Source organism: Cydia strobilella, chromosome 13 (genome assembly GCF_947568885.1).
Source record: "Cydia strobilella chromosome 13, ilCydStro3.1, whole genome shotgun sequence".
Lineage (NCBI taxonomy): Eukaryota > Metazoa > Arthropoda > Insecta > Lepidoptera > Tortricidae > Cydia > Cydia strobilella.
Genome location: NC_086053.1, coordinates 11,786,785 through 11,808,042, shown reverse-complemented (window position 1 = coordinate 11,808,042; position 21,258 = coordinate 11,786,785). Strand labels below are relative to the sequence as shown.

The following is a 21,258-nucleotide window of genomic DNA, read 5'->3' as shown; positions in this document are numbered from 1 at the left end:
CTCTCAAATTCGTGGGAGCAATCACGACACGAGTATCATTTCCTATCTTTCGACGACAACTTATGCTGCAAATAAAGTTACAACTATATTTTTATATGAAACATCAAATGTTTGATTACGATTGAATCTGAAATAAATAAATAAAGTTTCTTTGGTAAAAGTTTAACCTTAAAGAAGAACAAGCTAGTAACATTATGGGTAGATATAATAAACTTCGTTTCTTATGTAAATTGATGTTGGCGTTGGAGTTTGGTGGGTTTTCGGTCGTTTCCCGTCGGCGTGGCTTACTTAATACACCCTCCAAAAAATAAATTCTCGAAAACGCTCTTACATACCTTAAATGAGCAGGAAATATAAAAAAGCCTATTCAAATTTCCGCTCATCCGTTTTGTTAGTAACTTTAGGTGACGGAAGGTGCATGACTTGCAGTAACGTGGTCCTTTCCTGTTGAAAAATTATGTGTTTACTGTTTACTCATAACCTTGATTTTACTGCACAAGCAGGAAGGTCATAAATGTCATGATTCAAATAAGTTTGGTTACATTACTCACTCACTCAATGATGATCGGACGGTTTTAAAACAATGGTTGCGTGCAATTTTAACGGTTTAGTTTTTCATATTATCCATTTAGATGTGGGCTATTATTTACAAAGCTATGAATTATTGGGTTTAAAATAATTAAATAATAAATCACTAATAAAAATAATTTAATAATTCACACTCCTAAATTCAAAAAAGTTTTCGTATTTGTTTAAGCTTTTTTATTATTATAATATAAAGTCTGTTTTTTTATTCCGTAGACTAAAATGACTTCTCATGTGTTGCTAGTTTTTTACGTCTAATATAAATTATTGGGAGGTACTTATTTATATTTGTTGATGAAGACGAGAGAAAACGCACTGAATACATCCGATCACTATACAAGTAAAGTAACGAATGTCGAATACGTAAACCAAAAATACCTACCAAAATGGCGTTGCGTCAGGTCGGCGATACGTCAATGTAATTTTATATGTTTGAATAGATTAGTAGTGAGTAGATTTTATTTATTGTTTATTTCCTATCATGTAGCGAGTAGATTTCATTTATTATATATTTTGAATCTAAAATTAATTTAAAGCCTGACCAGTAATATATGATCATTGTCAAGAGGGCGCTGTTCATTCTCATGTATAGGGTGACAGTTCAGTATAGTATGAAAAAATTAGTTCCAGTGAAATTCCGCAACATGGCGCGTGATCATATATTCCTGGTCAGGCTTTAATATTTATTGGTTATTCACACACCGAAATTAAAAATCAGCAAGCACTGTTTATTTTAAGCTGGTCACATTATTTCTACGTTTGACATTTGTGGTTGTCATTTTAGTCTACGGAATAAAAAAACAGACTAAGTACCTAATCACATAAAAAAATATGGATCTTAAGACAGTTAATTCTACTTAGACAAAATCCCTAATGTTAATTTTATTTACCATATAACTTTCTAGAATAATGGATGCGTAATTCGAATCAGAATCCTTTAAAAGGGACTAGATTCTTAAAAGAAATCAACCTTTGAAGGACCAATCCAATTTAAGACCTACTTTCGTTAATATACAAAACACGTAACAAGTCTAACCAGCATCCAAATTACATATGCAGTGAGCACTTTTTGTTTAGTCGACCTGAACTTTGCATAAAAAGGTACACGAAATAGTTGGTATATTGTGTTACAGAAACTGCACTGTGGAATATAAACGGATATTACGCTGTTTCAAGTTTACAAGATAACCGCAGCTCTACTGTTTCACTTCCATTCCTGTGTACTGCATATTAAATGATACGTGCAGATAAGACAAGACTACATTTGCGAAATAAAAGTTATTTTTTTGGGTTTTGTGTCTAAAACCGAAACCGTCCATCGGAATTGTCCGTCTGTCTGTATGTTAGGTACTTTACTCGCAAACCAAAATAATCCTATATTTATAAAGTCGTCGTCAATAGAACTTGCAAATAATGTAAACATATATGACCGATTTTGTTAGCGTTTGACACAACCTAACATGTTTACAAAGGTTATATTCCCTGAAATATTAATAATTAACATTTAATTTAACTAAAAAAATATTTAAATAAAATATTTAAGTATATAGACTGTTGATAAGGTCATGGTTGTCCTTTTAAAGTACGAAGTAATGAAGGTAAAATGGTTTGTTTACATTATTTGCAAGTTCTATTGACGACGACTTTATCACCGTAGTGAAAAGCAACCATGTGGGAAGCGTATAGGCGTATCTTTTATATCTAAAGCCCTAGTTTAGTTGGGAGTAACTGCCTACTAAGCTAGAGGTCCTGGGTTCGAGTCCCGAAGGCCAATTTGAACGTACACTACCGATATTAGAATTATATCTGAACGATGTCATTTAGTCATAGTACGTCTCGCTTGCGCCAATACATGTACGGACAAGTACGTGCTAAATGTACTATAACTACCTGACATCACTCAAATATTATTCTGATGTACGTTCGAATTGACCTCGGTAAGAGCATTACAAGCACATATAAGAAAATATACTTTACAATGCATGTGCTCGAAAAGTGCGTTTCCTACAGAGCCATATCATGCGGAAAGTACTACTTTTCCGCACTAGTGCTTTTTGTTTTCATTTTTTTTACAGTACATATGGTGCTACTTTCTCGCACTAGTGCGGGAAAGAGCACTTTTCCGCACTAGTGCTTTTTGTTTTCAATTTTTTAATAATTAAACTTATTTGCCATGATATGTATTTTTATTTACTCGCACAATGCATAGTAAATCATTGTATGATACACGTGCGTAAAGATGATTTCCGACTCGTATTCCTTTATACACTCGCTCGCTTTGCTCGCCCGTGAATAAAATTCCACTCGCCGGAAATCATACACTTTCCGCACTTGTTGCATAAATAGCTATTCCTTTACTTTAAATGGCAATTACAAGAGAACGTTTGATGACTTACGCCCCGATGATTGGCTTCGCCGCGTCCGCCGCAAACTGATAGGGGCAGGTTTAATAAGAAAGCCGATGTGTGTAATGACCAATGCACATGCGTTTCATACGACGTTTTTCAACACACTTGCGAGAAAAAATAGAAACTTTCATATTAATCAAATTTTAATAGCTAAGACAGTTATTATTGTGTGTTGCATCTGTCATACTGCCGGCCGCCCCTCGCCCCGGCCGCGGGCGGCGCGGCGGGCCGCCGCGGGCCGCGCACCGCGCAGGCGGTCGGGCGTGCCGGTGCCCGCCAGTCCGACCAATTAAAGAAGGCTCCCTTTCCATGCATATTATTAGCAATCAGTTACCTTCTTAACTCAGTCGGATAACATAATGAAAAAGCGCGAGTGGAATAATACACTGAAAGAGCACGCGTGTTTAATATCTAGGATTATGAGCCAAAAATCGGTGGAATAAAAACGTCGTTTTGAGCAAGTGTGTTGAAAAAGTTATTTGTACCTACAAATAATAAAAGAAACTAACCAGTTAGCTCAGTCAGTAGCAGTAGTATTGTCAGTTGTTTGAATGAGATACTATTTTATCCATATTTATTTAGTTGTTTATGTATGATGGTTATTCCACGAATCTACCGGCTTTGTTTGGATCAGATTCTCGTTTCTTGGTGTTTAAGTTTAGCGCGCTATGTTTGAATAGCAATTTAGAGGGATATAATCTGATCCTCGATGGTTCGGTAACGTAATGGTTTCGCGATATACTCGTAAAGTTAACATTGGATAACCCTTCTCCAATTTCTTATCTCATTTTGGCATCACTCGCAGTGCATTTCGCTCTTTATCAAGTATGATATATTTGGTTCGATCAAAACGAGAACAATTTATAAAGCTACAATGGCCATTTGCGTTATGGCCTTTGATATAGCGTTTATTTAACAACGTATACACATAGTTGTGTGAGTCACACTTGTAGTGGATCAAAGTTCAATGGTTATAATATAACGCATTGAATAAACTTTGATACGCGGTCGGGTTTTGCCTTTGGTCAGCGTGACCATAATGTAAATAGGTATCAGTTCGTGTGGATTCACACCCATGTCTTGCGTAGCTTATTCAGCAACGTAACATGTATGATGCTATTTTGATTTAAATATGAATGCGTCACATTGTAAAGTCAGCATCAATAGTAGCGGATGAAACAACGCGCCAAAAGTACATATCTGCCACCCTGGAATACTTTTCCAAATAGATCTCTACAGTTCAGGTTAAAGTATCTGCCATAGTATAATTATTCTAGATATAGATACATATCTCTTTTTGTTAAGCTATTATTTAGATACGTTTGATACCTACTTATAAATTTGTAAATTGCATTTAAGTAACATTTAACTTGAATACGCCCTATACTTTCTAATTTATATCCTTATATACGTATCAATTAGGCTGCTGCATTTATAAAACATTCACCTATCTTATAATATAAGAAGGTATAATATACCTTTATCGCCATTGTTTAGTAAAAATGCTATATTAACTCATTGGAAGTAGCGACGGCTACTGGCCGGTCACAAAAGAGGATTGTTAGCTCTTGTGCGCAGAGTAACCTTGCGCACAATGCCGTCTAAACCGGGATGTGTTTGTTGGACAATTGCAAGTGGCCAACTGCAAGGAGAAACTCGGTCGTCCTTGAAGAGCCGATAAAAGTCTATGAGTTAAAAACAATTACATATGGCGTGAGTTCGAGTCCATTTCTGGCCATACGCACTTTGCTAGAATTAGCCAGTGATGAAGGCGAACATTTGTGCATATCCATGTATTTATTCATATGTATATATCCATATCTATTACATATGGCTTAATCATTTTAATTTATGCATTACCTACTTGAAATTACTCAGAAAAATAATCAAGAAAACATAATGTATGGGGCTTTAATTTTTGTGCAATTGTTAGTAATAATTAAACATCAGTCTAATTTACGTGCACAGGTATTTAATTAATATGCATTTTATTCCTTTCACTCGGTCTTAAAGAAATTTCATCTTTATTTATGAGCCAAATTCTTTTCTAAAACCTCCGTTTAAGCAAGTATACAAATACTTGCTAAAAACTTGCCGTATCTTGGATGAAAATAGAATTCAATTTACTCTTCAGAAAAAGGTCGGGGTAACTGGCAAAGTTTTTAAGCGATGAGATAAAATTGCGGAGTTTGTAAATAATTTAATGTGAATGGATTGATTATTGTAAGCTTTTATGTATATTATTGTAGTCTAAAGCCGGTTACACATTTGTCTGTCGTGTTGTGTTGTGTTTCAATGGTTTCATACATTTCAGATCTGACGCAGCGTGCATCACACAAATGTGAACGCAACCACAACGCAACCATATTAAATGAATGAAACCGATTGCCGTTTTGATGCCTCAGGACACAACACAACACAAAACAACACGATAGACAAATGAGAATGAAATCCGGCTTTACCTAAATACAGCTCATATGCAGAATTACATAAAGAGTAAACTGACAGCAATATTTAATGTAAAAAATAGGCATACGTAAGTACCTAAACATATGATTGAGAACGCATGGGGCTATAGGAGCCTGGTAAATAAAAGTAACTAGTTAACCCTTTGAACGCCAAGAACCCCTAAAGTGGTCGTTACTAGTCGTGCCCACAGCGCCAAGGACCACTATAGGGGTTATGGCGGACGCTGTCAAAGTAACCTTGACACTTTCAAGTAAAGTTTACATTCGCTCGCTTGCGCCCGTTATCTTGGCGTGACAGTGACGGTTTTGTTTATGACATAAAGCGTTCAAAAGGTTAAAGAAAATACAAGATCTTGAAATGCTCGGCGTCATCTCTTGAAATGTTCGTCCAGAGTGGAAAATAATACGTTTGTATGAAAAGACGATTTCGCGCGGGTCCTCGACTTTCGTCTTAAGTCGGGATTAGTATATTAGTATGGTTTTCCACGATGGGGGTATATTAGGTACTTACCTAAATATTTTTAGAAAAGAAAAATAAGTTGCTCAAAGACGTCGATTTAATTTGAAGATTCTTTACATCCTTTTTACATCATAACAATAAACATGATAATTTCTGTACAAAGACAATAATTTAAGTATGTCACAGGAAAGGGCGTGATAAAACGTTGATTGTACATACTAAGTATTTAAGCTTCTTAATAATAAATATTTTTTTTTACTTTGTCGTTCTTTTGTGAAAGCTATAAAATATCTAATCGCCATTATTTCACAGTAAAGTACCTAATTGACTTATGTATCATACTACTTCATAATTTCGTACTTTTGAAATCTTTGAGTAAAGTAGGATTTCCTGAGGATGTCTGAAACAACACAAGGGTCAAGTTTTATTTTACTATTGAGTCCACCCTGTAACCCTGTATTTAGCAAAAAAATGTTGTTTTATAAATTTGGCTCATTTATTATTTTAGCAGATTCCGAGGCAGACGTTGAAAACATGCTGGCTGTATAAAAGTTGGTTTGGCACTTTGACATTCCTCGACTTTGACAAAAAACGACAAAACGATAAGCGGATTTATACAATAAATATTTATTATAAATTGTACAGAATCATCAACATTCATACTTTCTCTGTATGATCTTTGGTCTTTTGAAATATTATGTATTTACAATAGATTAATTACATATTTTAGTTTGTAATTTTATGTAATCTTACATTAAAACTCTATACTTATTCTTTATAATTCATTTTTCTAAATTTAAATCTATGAATTTCATCCACAGCCATACAAACAATATTTACCTGTGTAACATATATTATTTTTATACATACATGTAATTTGAATTCTGCATTTTTTTTTTGGTTAACATAATCCATGTATTCAGGGACCAGAGCAAAATCCAAAATGCAGGTTAATTTGCAAATTGTACGTAGTATTGAAATTTTCATAAAAAACATGGAGGACGATTCAAACTTTACAATATATTTAAGAAACGGTTATAAATGTCAAATCCATACCGGTTTCATAACAATAAGATAATAAAGCTTAAATCGCCCCATCATTTTGATTGGCCCTGACTTTCAGCCCCATTTAGATGGATCAAGTTCTCACCCCGTGTAAATAGGGCTTCGGTTTCTATTTCAAGTTTGTTTTATTTATTTTTCCTGTTGCAGGATATTAACCTTAAAATCATTTCTGATTCTAAAATCAACTTGGAAATATAAATTAAACTGAGACACAGATGAACTATATTATTTACAGCAAATGAAAAATCACCTCGAGACACTGTGCAAGTAGATTTAGTATAAAAAACATTCAGTTCTATACTATTTACAAAGATTGTTTTCATTAAATAAAACTATGAAAACGGATTATATCGCGTATATTGAATTTATAATACATCCCGATTATTGTTTTCATTGTTCTTCAGAGTATTTTACAGAAATGTTATATGCTCGAACTCAAAGCTTACAATCTCCATAGTTCCAAAATTATGCCAGATGTTTCAAAAACCCAACACAAATGTTTATCAAGACATGTGTGACTAAATATTATGTATAATTATAATATAAATAATGTAAATAAATATATGGATAATTTTTTTTACATTTTTTTATTTATTTAAAAAAAAGGTATATTTAAAGCTTATTATTTATTTATATTAAGTTCGCCAAACTTTACGTTTACCAACACGCCAGCCAGCAGCCATCATGCTTGCAGCTGCGGGGGCGGCTCACGGTCATAACTCATAACAGAAATAATTTAAAATAATATTTATTCTGACAAATTGTCATGATCGTATTTGCTAAGATAAAATGTTATCTACATACACATATTTGTAAGACGCTTTAGCATAATTAACATCTCAAAATTTACTGGAATAATAACACCTTATACCAATAAGTCCACATCTGACTTGCAAGGTTCATTTTTAAAATGCCATTAAGTCACTGCTGAAATAGCTTACATCATACCGCAGGATCATAACTAAGCTGCACGTTTAATATCTACACCATTTTTTGTCTTTTTTTTCACACTTCTTCAGAAGCGTCCCGGTATCTGACCTATCTATTGATACACTTCTCACCGCCGTGCAGGAAGTCGTTGGTGTCTCTGATGCTCATGATGGTGACGCCATCGCTGTTGTTTCTGCTCACGATGTTCTTCTTCTTAGTGCTTCCGTAGTCGTAGTTGGATATCACAACGCTTTCTGTTGGGTTCCTGCAAACGTTGATAGGGCATTACTGAGGAATGTAAAGGAGAAAGTTAAGTGCGAGTGACAATGAGTTTAAGACGCTAGGTAGGCCCAATGCCCTTGAGCGTCTTAGCGGAGCTAAGCGCTCTGTACCCGCTGCGCACCACCCGGTTACCCCGCTCACAGCGATCGTACGTGAATTTTGTGTCGCTGAAGGTGAAGCGTAACGAGGTTGGAAGAAGAAGAGACAAAGTAAAATCAAACCGGTAGATACAACAGGTATTAGGTACAGGATTATTTAAAAAAATCATCAGTAACATCACTAATCCGCATATTCTTCTTTAAAGGCAAATGAGAATTTACAACAATTTGTTTCTTAACGAAAGGTTATGCTCATGTAACACTAAAGGATTTGGTTGAAGAATTACCATATAGATGAATAAAATTCTTTTGTGTCCTTTAAAAACTATTTCAGTTTATTTTTATAGATAAGAGTATACTCATTTCATAAAATATTACTTTGATCCCGCTTTGTGCTGCATAATAAACTGAAATAAACTGCATTTATTTGCATAGTTTTGCCTTAAATCTAGTAAATAAATTATGTTGGATGAGAATAAGATGGTAAACAAGGGTTTTATGTATAAGAATTTTATTACTAATACTCAGTGAGAACAACAAAGCTAAATACATCTTAGCATAACTCGATTTTAACATTTACAGCCGCTTGAATAAAATAAAATTTGTATCCACCAAAATTACTTGGCAAATGATACAAAAAGTAATGTACGTAACAAAACAGGTTACTTATCCAACTTCACGTTCTCGTCACTCGTGGATTATGTGCGATTAGCGGAAGGCAGGCTTACATTCGAATATGTTTATTTCATTTTGCAAGTAATTAGTAAGTCGTTAAAATAAAGTGATTTAAGGTGGTCGGAAATTTAACGTGACGGAGACAGGATGGGGCGAAACACTGGGTGGTGCTTTTCAATTCAATTCAATTCAATTCAATTCTTTGTGTCGTGTGTCGCGGATATAAAACCGCCTCCATACTATTCAGGGAATATAATACTACGAAAGCATATTTAACCGTTTATATTGTAAAGTTAGGTATTTCAACGCTTCAAATAGTTTCGAACCTTTAGGAGAAAACTGATACTCCTGTCTGTCAAAGTGCCTGATATGTGTAGGTACAGTAAAGTTGGGGAACTTAAGTACCCGCGTCTTCATATACATACTAGCTGTATAGATAATTGTGCCATTTTCAACCAAAAGGGTACTTATTGTCGCTTGTCAGTAAGGCGCTATTTACATATAGCTTCAATTAGAAATCAACCTTATCGACAACCGACAATGTGGTACCTTTTGGTTGAAAACGTCACAATTAATCATGTTGTATTATAGATACTTATGATAGAGCACTGACTGGACTACCCACATACCTAGAAGGGGAGTCGTGATATGACTAGATATATTATATTATGGAATAATAGGCATTTTCGATAAAATCGGTACAGTTTACTGAAATACTACTTCTAGGGTATTTTTAAGTACGAACCGTTGTATCCTGTTTTGACAGCCGCTTGTTGTCGTTGACCTTAATAATAGGGTTTTAAATTCTCTTTAAAATCTGATTTCGTCGTGTAATCCCATAGGCCAATCAAATTAGATCCAATAAAAGCGTTTTAAGCAATTAATTCCCAGCAAGCTGGATATCAGAGTTTTGAATGATTCACGGTTAGTTTCACTAGACTTATATTGACCGGGATATAGACCGTGATTACCTTTTGTATTATTTGTGAGCTCCCGATATTTCGACGCAGTTACATGCATCATGTTCACGGGTGACTGAAGATAGCGGGTGGGTGTCAAAGTTGTGTAGACAGCGCTCTGTCTACCCTCATTCTTGCGCGTCGGCTGCGTTCACTTTCAACGTTACCAACGGTCGCATTCACACTTGTTGGTCCGGTCGCGTTCACACTCGTTGGTCTGTCCAAACACACTACACTCACGGTGTCACTACGCGTGTTTGATTCGGATATCACTGGTTTTTTACACAAACAAATCACAGGATTCCACACATTTGACAGTTTAAACCCAACTTCACGATTAAAATTTTTGTATTTGTGAATTTCAACGGCTTCTCTTACCAATCTTGGTATATAGTGGCGTTCTGTCGAAATGACCTTGGGACTATGCAACTCGATCCAGTGATTTGTACCCGACTCAAGATGCTGAGCAATAGCTGACTTGGAACAAGAAAGGAGTATTGCGTTTCTGGATGTGAGACTGAATGTTACAGGTTGTGGCATGCTGGGACACTCAGTCTATAGGAAACCGACTCACACGGACCGCTATTTACACGCGAGCTCGCACCATCATCCCAGACAGTTAAACTCGGTTGTGGCATCACTGACTAATCGAGCACACGCTCTGTGTGACTCGCTACATCTAAACCAGGAGCTGAACCATGTTCAGAGTGTCCTGAGGATGAATGGCTACAGAGTTAACATGGACAAGCGGGACACAAAAACCAAGCGCCTTACTCATCGCGTTGAGAGACAGCCAGCGTTTATGCCGTACGTCAAGGGTGTGACAGACAAGATATCAAAAATACTAAATAACTACTCTGTAAAAACTATCTTCACCCCGCACAGGAAAATTGCACAATTTCTGCGGTCGCCCAAAGACAATTTTCCCCTGGAAAAACCTGGTGTATACAAAGTTGAGTGCAGCTGCGGTAGTTCGTACATTGGGCAGACCAAACGCACTATTGCCTGCAGAATTAAAGAACACATTGCTGCGGTCAAGAACAATGACGTTCGCAAGTCAGCTATTGCTCAGCATCTCCTTGAGTCGGGTACAAATCACTGGATCGAGTTGCATAGTCCCAAGGTCATTTCGACAGAACGCCACTATATACCAAGATTGGTAAGAGAAGCCGTTGAAATTCACAAATACAAAAATTTTAATCGTGAAGATGGGTTTAAACTGTCAAATGTGTGGAATCCTGTGATTTGTTTGTGTAAAAAACCAGTGATATCCGAATCAAACACGCGTAGTGACACCGTGAGTGTAGTGTGTTTGGACAGACCAACGAGTGTGAACGCGACCGGACCAACAAGTGTGAATGCGACCGTTGGTAACGTTGAAAGTGAACGCAGCCGACGCGCAAGAATGAGGGTAGACAGAGCGCTGTCTACACAACTTTGACACCCACCCGCTATCTTCAGTCACCCGTGAACATGATGCATGTAACTGCGTCGAAATATCGGGAGCTCACAAATAATACAAAAGGTAATCACGGTCTATATCCCGGTCAATATAAGTCAAGCTGGATATCGTTTTAATTCAATTAACTTCAAATAATTTATTTCAGAAACATATGTCCATAGTTAATAGTAACAAAAGTTTACTTAGAGCAAGTGTTAGTACAATACATACATATAATAATATCACAGTCAAACAATCCTCATACATAACCTAGTGAGGTTCCAGTGCTCCTGGAAGCGACTCTGACACCGAACTGCAATGTTGTTTCAGCTGCAATGCTATGCTTAATGCTTTAATTTGGTCTTAAATTCGTGTAATCCGAGATTACTCAATCCTAGGAGATGTGTACATGTGTACATTTACATTTTAGAAGCCTTAAAAGATAAACTTTTCCTTGAATTGGTAAACCATTCGATGTAGAAGGAACCCACCATCAATTATAATGGCAAGCCACCAGCACGGTTTGGTGGATCAGACACTGGTGAAAAGGCGTTTTCGGATTTTTAACATGATCATACCAAAAATAAAGAAATTCAAAATGGCGGCCATTTTTTACAACTTTGACCATGAATTCATATTAAGGTACCTTTCAGATCCTCAGACATCAATTTTCATCATGAGTAGAAGAAATGTATCGATCTACAGCCAAAAAAACTGAGAAAGTGCAATAATTTATGCACACCTCCTCCAGGGTGCGTAGCCAACGTGCAATAGTTAACGTTCCGTAGCGAACGAAACGCGACTGTCACTGTCGCACTAGTGGGGAAGAGTGATAGAGAGAGATCACTACGATACGCTACGGAGCGTTAACGATTGGCACGTTGGCTATGCTCCCTGGGATTCAGAAAACTTGAATCACACGCATTTAGGACCAATTGAAGGACACTTCTTTCTTTCTTCGAATAAATCTAATTTTATTGGCCTACCGAGACTTTATTCTAATTAAAAGATGCAAAGAAAACTGTTTCTTCGCTTCGCTAGAACTTAATTTACATAAACAAGGATCCTAAATAAGAACCGCTTCTGCACTAATTCTGATTTTGTTGTCATTGGACTTTAACTTTTATTTTTTTATATTGATATTAACTCAGTTGCAGAAATGTACAAAGTTAGTATGCAATGCAAGCTAAGTTTATTTTTAGTTTACAACTGATAAAGTGGATCAGGCCTTGATATTTTTTATAGCGAAATGCTTTTTTTTATTTACGTCAGACTTAAATTGTTATTATTATATCTGTAGGTATGTATATTAAATACATAGTACCCATCCCCTGAGGATTTTTGGAAACTGAGCTCTCGGTTATACCTACTGTATTTTAATGTTCAGCAAAAAACTGTAACATCATTATTTAAGTATGAAAGTCCATCAACTAGTCAAAACTTTGCTAAATAAGGTCATAAAATGTATTAAATAGTCAACTTTAAAGGTTACTCGTTTTACATTTTAAGACTATTAATCAAAAAAGTTATTAGAGTCTGCATTACAAGTAAAATAGAATTATATATTTATTGAATTAACTCAGCTGTGATTAATCAAAATGAACTATTACCGCGGGTTTTTATTGCTAATTGAACAGATTTAAACAAAACAATTTACTGAAATACATATACGCGAACGGTCATAATTTTATGTCAAGTGTCCTTATGCGCACATGTGTTATGCAGGCTATTGTGCAGTTTATTTCCCGAAGGAACCCTATTTGACATATATTTTTAGACCGCTCTGCATGCTGCAAACTGGGAACACCCAATAATTCCGAAATATGTTTTTTCCGAATTTCATAAGCACCATTTTCATAATCCCGATTTTTTATAAGTCCGAAATATCAAAATTACGATTTTTAAAAACACGATGGAAGAAAATAACGAATGTGCTATTTTCGAAAATTTAAAATCCGATTGTCATTTTACCGAAAGCTTAAGTTCCGATTTAACACTTTTCCGAAAAAATGTTTTTTTCGAATTCTAAAATTCCGAAAAACCATTGTCCGATCGGAAATAAGATAATTCGGAATTCAGAAATTCGGTCTTTTGTAAGGTCGGAAAAATGAAATTCAAAAAAAGACTCACGTTTTAGTTATTATTACGGGTGCCTGTCGTGCCGCATCGCGTTAAATTCGGCATAAAATATTTTTGGCATAAAAATTCGGCATAAATAAATTCGGATTCGGAGATTCGACCTCCAAGAAAACGAACTGTTGCCAGATAAGTGGGTTAGCTTAGGTTATAACTGCGACCCCGAAATAAACGAACTCTTGCCAGAAGTGGGTTAGGTTAGGTTGGAACTGTGTGTGGGAGACTGTGTTTGCGTGGGAGACTGTGCTTGCGTGGGAGACTGTGCTCACGTTCTGCGAGCACGTCATAAGAGATAAGGAGGCGGCCGAGCGCGAACGGGAAGTCCAGGCCGAGGCTGACCCAATGCGCCGCCGCCGCATAGGCCGCAGACGTGCCGCTCATGAGCGGAACCTGCCGCCCTAATGAGATCCAGCGGGCGGTGGGCACGGGGGCGTCCCCGCCCATGACGCTGGCTCCCGAGATGGTAAGCGCGACCTAGTGTCCTGGAAGCGCTTGCACTGGGTAGGTCAGGGGAATAAAAAAAGGGTATGGATCCTAGGCAGGATAGCCGCTGCGGGGTCGCGGACGCATTGCGTGAGCTTCCCCGTAACCCCGCAACCAAAGCGGCGAGAGGACACCATGGGGTTTAGTGGGTAGTGGGGCCTCTATACAGCCCTGAGTCCCACATAACCGTCCGGGCCCGGCGGTATGCGTAAAAGCATTCCCCATGTAAAAAAAAAAAAAAAGGTTGGAACTGCGATCCCCAAGAAAACGAACTGTTGCCAGAAAAGCGGATTAAGTTAGATTAAATCTGCGACCCTCAAGAAAACGAACTTTAACAATATATTCGGAATATCGTTATTCGGAAATTTAAAAATTGGGGTATTTAAAATAGGAATAACGTCAATTCGGAATTATAAAATTCGGAATAATGGCAATTCGGAATTCGTGATTTCAATAATCGTAAATGTAAAATTCGGCGTTTTTCACTGTCGGAATTGTTATAATCGGAATTATGTGGTTGGAATTTAAAATTTCGGAATAATGGCAATTCGGAATTCGTGATTTCAAAAATCGTAATTGTCAAATTCGGTGTTTGTCACCATCGGAATTGTTATAATCGGAATTATATGGTTCGGAATTTACAAAATTCGGCTTTTCGGCTTTTCGGAAATATAAATCTTCGTGATTTTCATCACTCGTAATTACGACAGTCGGAATTTTGATAGGTCGAGCATTTAAAAATCGGAATAATAAAATTCGGTATTCTGAAATTCGGCATAACGTTTTTCGGAATTATGTAGTGTACCCCTGCAAACTTTCTCTTACCTTAGGAGCATTAGGTACTAATTCATCGTCTATGTCTCAGCTCTTACCTCTTGAACATTTGAGGTTTTAAATTTAGAACTGAATTTTCATTGTCAGGACACTAAATCGTACGGCATACGATTTAATAATAATTACTAACCTATTGCACCTATGGCGGTGCGTGCTTCGGAACGAGGTCTCGCAGACCGCGGTCCTAGAAAGGCGGGAGCTGCAGGTGGGATGGAGGGTGCCTCGCCGGCAGCAGAGGTAGCGGTTGAAGTGTTGGCGGAACACGCCGCTCACGCAGTACAGGGCCACTGGGTTCACGCATGAGTTCAGGAAGCTACAGGAAAATAGATAAGGTCAATAATCCTTATATTATGCATATGTAGAAGAGTTATTCTTACCAACGTCAATTCTTAGTCTTTACTTTTGTTCAGACAGTTGAAAGTACATATGTCTAACGTGCTTAACATGAAGTGATTTTCAGTAATTTCTGAACGAATGTTCTACAAACTTTACTAGTGAGAATACTAATTTTCCGTCACATAGGCTCAAACATTTAACTCATACAAAATTCACTCCGAATCTACCGAAATACTGCAAGGGATTCTTTCAAAACCTGAAATATTTGTGCCACTCTCCCCTACATAAGTTGTTTTTATCTTAAGAATAGTTCAGAGTACCAATTAGTAGTCTGTGCAGAAAAAGAAGAGTCATGGAATGTATTTTGGGGCCCAATACATTACACGACTCTTCTAACTCTTTTCGAACAGACTAATAGAAATATTGTTCTGGAAATGAAGCGCGCATATGCATTTTCATAAGGCGAGGGAATGAATTGTAATAGACGAAGTACCTTACTTTTTATAAATTATGACTCCTTTTTTATGATTCCTTTTTATTATTTTGACCTATTTATTTGTTGAAACATAAATAAATAATATTAAGGTTGACTGAAGTATTATTTCGTTATTATTTGTAATGGATCAAAGAAAAGTACCGAATTGGTACTTAATTTATTTTGAATCTTTTCTCACGTTAAATATTTTTAAACTATGATTGAACATTATATATGTAATTAAAAAGAAATGTAATGTATTATTTATTACCTTAATTTATGTTTCAACAAATAAATAGGTCAAACTAATATAAAAGAATCTGAGTCTCATTATTTATAATAATAAGCTACAATACTCCTTTTATATAAATAATAATCAGAGAGCCTTAGTTGACACCTGACCTTTAAGCCGTCGAATTTAATTTGTCCTCTTGTGACAAACAATTAATAACAAAGCGCGTAATAAAGTCAATTTCGCAGCATTTTAAACAAAAGCGTCTAGTACAAAATGAAAAGATCAAGCAGAAATTGTTTGGAACGTTTGGTCCTAATTATACTACTCTAATATTATGCAAGAGAAAATGAGCGAACATTTATTGCATCAAACATATTAATTCCAAAGTACGCATTTAGCAACTTTTTTAATAATAAAGTTTAACTGCGTATATAGCCAAATATGGTCATATGTGGCGTTCCACAGGAAAAGGAAATGAGGGTTTCGGAGATATTAAATGTTTTGTAAAAAGGTGAAAAAAATGCAATTTTTTATTATTATGTGATCTGAAACCTTAATGCTTAACATTTGTTTACCTGTTTTTGTTTCTGTTATAAGTAGGTAAGTTATAAGCCTAGTAATGTCATCTTAAAGTTTAGTAGAAAAGGTACCTTATAGCGGAGTGATTGAAAATTCCCAAAAAGAACTAGTCAATACGGAAAAAGAAGTTTGGTAGGGAACTGTATTAGCATTCTGAAAAACAAATTTGATATTTTCAGTTCTGGGCGGGGGGCCTAGCCAATATTATAACCGTACATCGACCGACATTACAAATCCAAGCAGCCTGCTATTATACCAAACTTACTCTCGTTAAGTCTTTCTTAAGTAGAATAATCTTCATTTGGTTCAGTTACATGCAATAAATTTGCCATTGGATTGCTGAAAAATGCCAATACCCGACGTATTGCTATATTGCTGCGCCCTTACAGGGTCTATATTCCATGTAAATATAATATATTGGCAATGAAGATATTTGAAGTTTGAAGTTAGAGGTAATATCTGAGGTCATTGAACCTCAAAGCCGCTCGTCTTCTATGGCAACCATAATATATTATTGATAAGAAATAGACGATTTATACCATCTTAACCCCAAAATATTATTAGTGCATGCTATTTGTTCCATCATCATAATGCCTCATCATGTAACTTAACCACAAGTTACCTTTTTTGACATACAAATTATTGGTATTTTTTAAGATTATTATGACGAGGAAGTTTCAAAAAATTATATCTCTAACTACACAACTTAGGAGGTTGACCTTTTGTGTTATCGATAGCTTATTTATTGTAGATTACTGGGATATGCATAACTCCATACCCGCCATAAGGTACCTTTACCCATGGGACGTCACTATAACCTCTTAAACATGAGCAATAATAATAAAAGGGAACGAGAAACTAAATTAATTTCAAAGGGGAACTCGGCGTTCCCTAAAGTTAAGTGGATTAACGTACGTTTGGTAACGTTCTTTCATCTTAACTAACTTTGAAGTCCGAACATCATTCTCAATTACTTACCTCAAACAGAAGCCGATTATCCTTAGGGCGTGGGTCCAATCGTTGTAGTCACTCTGAGCGGTAGGGGACAAATAGAACCACATTTCGAAGGCGTGATATGGCAGGAAACAAATGAAGAACACTGAGAACAAACGAATCGATTTAGTGAGACCTGTTAAGGGGCCCACTGATTACCAGTCCGCCGGACGATATCGGCCTGTCAGTTGTTCGGAACTGTCAATTTTTTTGTTCTAACTGAGGCTGATATCGTCCGGTGGACTGATAATCAGTGGGCCCCTTTAATGGAAAACGTTACATAAAACAGGTGCTAAGGATATTTGTGTTTATACGTGACCGGTAGATTTATTGTGGGGCTTTGCAGGTTAATTGGGAGAGAAAAGGTTTTGTTAGGGACGAAACGGCTTAATGTTTGTTTCGGAAATAACATTGAGTAAAACTCGGTACGTGGTTTGGTCATTGTCAACTTATACGATTTGCGGATGGTTAATGGTAGCCTCAAAGTTAGCTTTAACATATTAAAATAATTGTAGACTGATTACTCGTGAATTATTAAGTCGAATAAACGCTAAACATATTTCGAATCTGTGCTCCAGTCGACGATATTCAAAAACGTATCCAAATATGTCGAGTATTTTTTCGACTTAATAATACGTGGGTATTGACTGACTAACCAGGGCCAATTGCTCGAATGATATTAGTCTAATATTATTAGTGTGTTGTTATGGAAACCCATACGATTTGACAATTTGTGGACTAATAATATTAGCCTAATCTTCTTCCTCGCGTTGTCCCGGCATTTTACCACGGCTCATGTGGGAGTCTTGTGTCTGCTTGGCAACTAATCCCAGGAATTGACGTGGGCACTAGTTCTTACGAAAGCGACTGCCATCTGACCTTCCAACCCAGAGGGAAAACTAGGCCTTTTTGGGATAAGTCCGGCTTCCGCACGATGTTTTCCTTCACCGAAAAGCGACTGGTAAATATCAAATGATATTTCGTACATTAAGTTCCGAAAAACTCATTGGTACAAGCCGGGGTTTGAACCCGCTACCCCTTACCGCTAGGCCACCAGCGCTTTTTTATAATATTAGCCTAATTAATACCGTTCGAGGAATGGGCCCCTGTTTAAAATAAGTTTTTACATGTCCAAGTCTCACGGGAGTTTTAAAGTTAAAATTAGCTTAATGTATTACGGTTTCCCTCAGAAACCATCACGTCTATTGTCCACGAATTATAATGCATGCAGATATCTGAAATGGATTATTGTTACAATTTACAATATTCGACAGTTAAAAGAAATAATTAATAATAAAATTAGAGTTTTGATTGATTCACGGTTAGTTTGACTAGACTAAATAATCACGGTCTATATCCCGGTCAATATAGGTCTAATTAATAATAAGTAAATATTAGGTAGAGGAAAAATAATGAGCAGCCTTATTATCTCTCAAAAACTCTTGCAACAGATACCTACGGTAGATCCTAAAAGTCTTAAACAAAACAACCGCATTCATTTCCAAGAAAAACAACCGAGTCTATCCACGAGCATTGCAAACTTCAGACCACCCACTTGTAAATTGCGTTTGTTAGGTTTCCAACTGGTTTCTTTTGCGACAAATTGCAATATGAGGCAACCCACCGTATTATACAAGTGCAGCGTGATTAAGGAACGATTCGCGTTTGTTTTCCATTCCAGAATACAAAGTAGCATTCAAGTATTCACATTGCACTTGTATCACGATCTCAAACTCTATATGTACTTCGTTTTTTATTTTAAAGGAACCAGACAAATCAATACACATACTGAAATGTTGTAGAAGATTGAGCAAGTGTACGTGTTCTATTTACGATTGAGTACGTGTAATACATGAAGCTACAGTGTTGACTTCTCACGGTGCTCGTATAGAAGTTTACATCCAGGGGTGTCAGGGTATCTTTAAGGTTGACAATACGGGATATTTTTTCAACCCTTAGCTAAATTTTGCGAGGTGAATATAGTTTATACTGTACAACTTTTACCATGGAATTAACCCTGCGGGCTTAGCACGGTAGCATTTTTATCGCCTGTCACCATGCCTGTCACGTTCTAATAAGTATGTAAGTGCGAAAGTGACAGGTATAGTGACAGGTGATAACATGCAACCATGCTGACACCGCTGAAATCGCGAAAAAACATCTAAATCTACGCGCCTAGCCAAGAAGAAACGCTATCATTTCCATACATTATTTACGTTAGCAAATTTAATAAATAAAAAAAACTGATAATTATTTAAATTAAAAATAGCTTCATATTCTAGTAATCCTAAATTCCAAAAATCCTTATCAATTGCATCAGTTTTTTTCATTTCAAGTTTACAGTTTTTTTTTCGGTACACCCCTTATTTCTGTTGCCGCTATAACAACAAACACAAAAAGTACGGAACCCTCGGTGGGCGAGTCCGACTCGCACTTGTTCGGTTTTTTTTGTCACGATTTTGGGATTAGTTCCATAGTAAACGTAGCTCAGTGTGACCTATATATTCACAAAAATATTTTATAATTTATTTTTACGATGTTTATTTGTTGTAAATTAAATTAAATAGTCCAATACACCTCGTAAACTTACCTATAACAAAGATGAGTACCATACAAGCAACTGATTTCCTAGCCTTCGCCTGGGCTTCTCCCTGTCCGCCGTGCAAAGCTCCCGGCATCTCCCGCGTGCTGGCCAACAACCGCTGCGCCATTAGGGAGTAGAAGAAAGAAATCACCAGCAGGGGGAGACCGTAGTAGATGATGGCTTTTGCTAGTGTCATCCATCTGTAAGAAGGTTTATAATGAGAATAGATAACATACCTATATCACAAAGCGCACATGATCAGTAAAGACGGAAGTCGGTTTTGCTGTGGAAGATCCTCAAAAACGGATCAAAATTTCGAGCGTCAATTCGACTTAATAATAAGTAACCCGTTTAAGAGTCCCCGGCACGCTCGGTCCTCCATAGAAACGTAGTTACGCTCTCATTTTAAAACGACTAGCTAGATTGCACTGAAACTTTGTAATTACAATAGGATAAGGTATATCTAGGTCTGTAATTAGTTCATGTAGCTTCAGATCAGATACAATAGTTTAAAAAATACAGCGAATTTAAGTTTTTAATACAACACTTGTTTTTGCTCTATTTCGTTTATTTTATAAACTGGAGCTATATAAACTAATTACAGACCTAATTATACCTCATTTCATTTTATGTGCAAAGTTTCATTACAATCCAACACTTAGTTTTAAAATGAGAACTCAACTCCGTTTGTATGGGAAGGTGAAACTTATAATGTTTAAAAAAAAACACCTCTGCTGTATGTACACAGTTAAACAATAAAAAATATTCTGTTCTATTCTATAAGTTGATAAAGTTAGGATTTATCTCACGAGGTTAATGGAAAATGACTTAATGCGGATAAGGGTTTAATCAGAAAATTACCACAGAAGAGACATGAACGTAATTGACATGCATGACCCAATTAGGTACTTAGTCCAGTTATTCTGATCAGTCATAGTGACAAGTCAAATTACCCTCTTTAATATAACCACCTCTTCCTAACAAGAGTTCTTCGGGCCCTTTAAAAATCATTTGTTTAAATTATTCTCGTACATATTTATTTACTCGCCTTGTCTTTGAATCGCCACCCTATGTAATTGTTTAGGTACTTTTCAGCTCAATCGGTTTAGTAGTTTTTGAGCAAATTGTCTGTGACAGACGAGATGGACAGACAGACAGACACACGAGATCCTTTTAGGGTTCAGTTTTGTCCTTGTGAGGTACGGAACCCTATAAAAGTTGATTGCCAGAGA

At 36.4% G+C, this 21,258-nt stretch overlaps 1 protein-coding gene and 1 long non-coding RNA gene across 3 annotated transcripts in view; both read right to left on the bottom strand.

Moving 5' to 3' along the window:
* The window catches only part of LOC134746858 (uncharacterized), a 353,422-nt gene that overhangs the window by 121,286 nt on the left and 210,878 nt on the right, over nt 1-21,258 (bottom strand). The gene's annotated exons all lie outside the window — the stretch shown is intronic.
* Nucleotides 7,957-21,258, bottom strand: part of LOC134746815 (neuropeptide CCHamide-2 receptor-like) — an 89,198-nt gene continuing 75,896 nt past the window's right edge. For both annotated transcript variants that reach the window (XM_063681374.1, XM_063681375.1), the window contains 4 exons: nt 20,033-20,226; nt 17,428-17,548; nt 14,955-15,137; nt 7,957-8,181 (listed from right to left, as the gene is read on the bottom strand). In XM_063681374.1, coding sequence (XP_063537444.1) covers nt 8,025-8,181; nt 14,955-15,137; nt 17,428-17,548; nt 20,033-20,226 — 655 coding nt within the window. In that variant the 3' untranslated portion in view covers nt 7,957-8,024. The remainder of the gene's footprint in view (nt 8,182-14,954; nt 15,138-17,427; nt 17,549-20,032; nt 20,227-21,258) is intronic.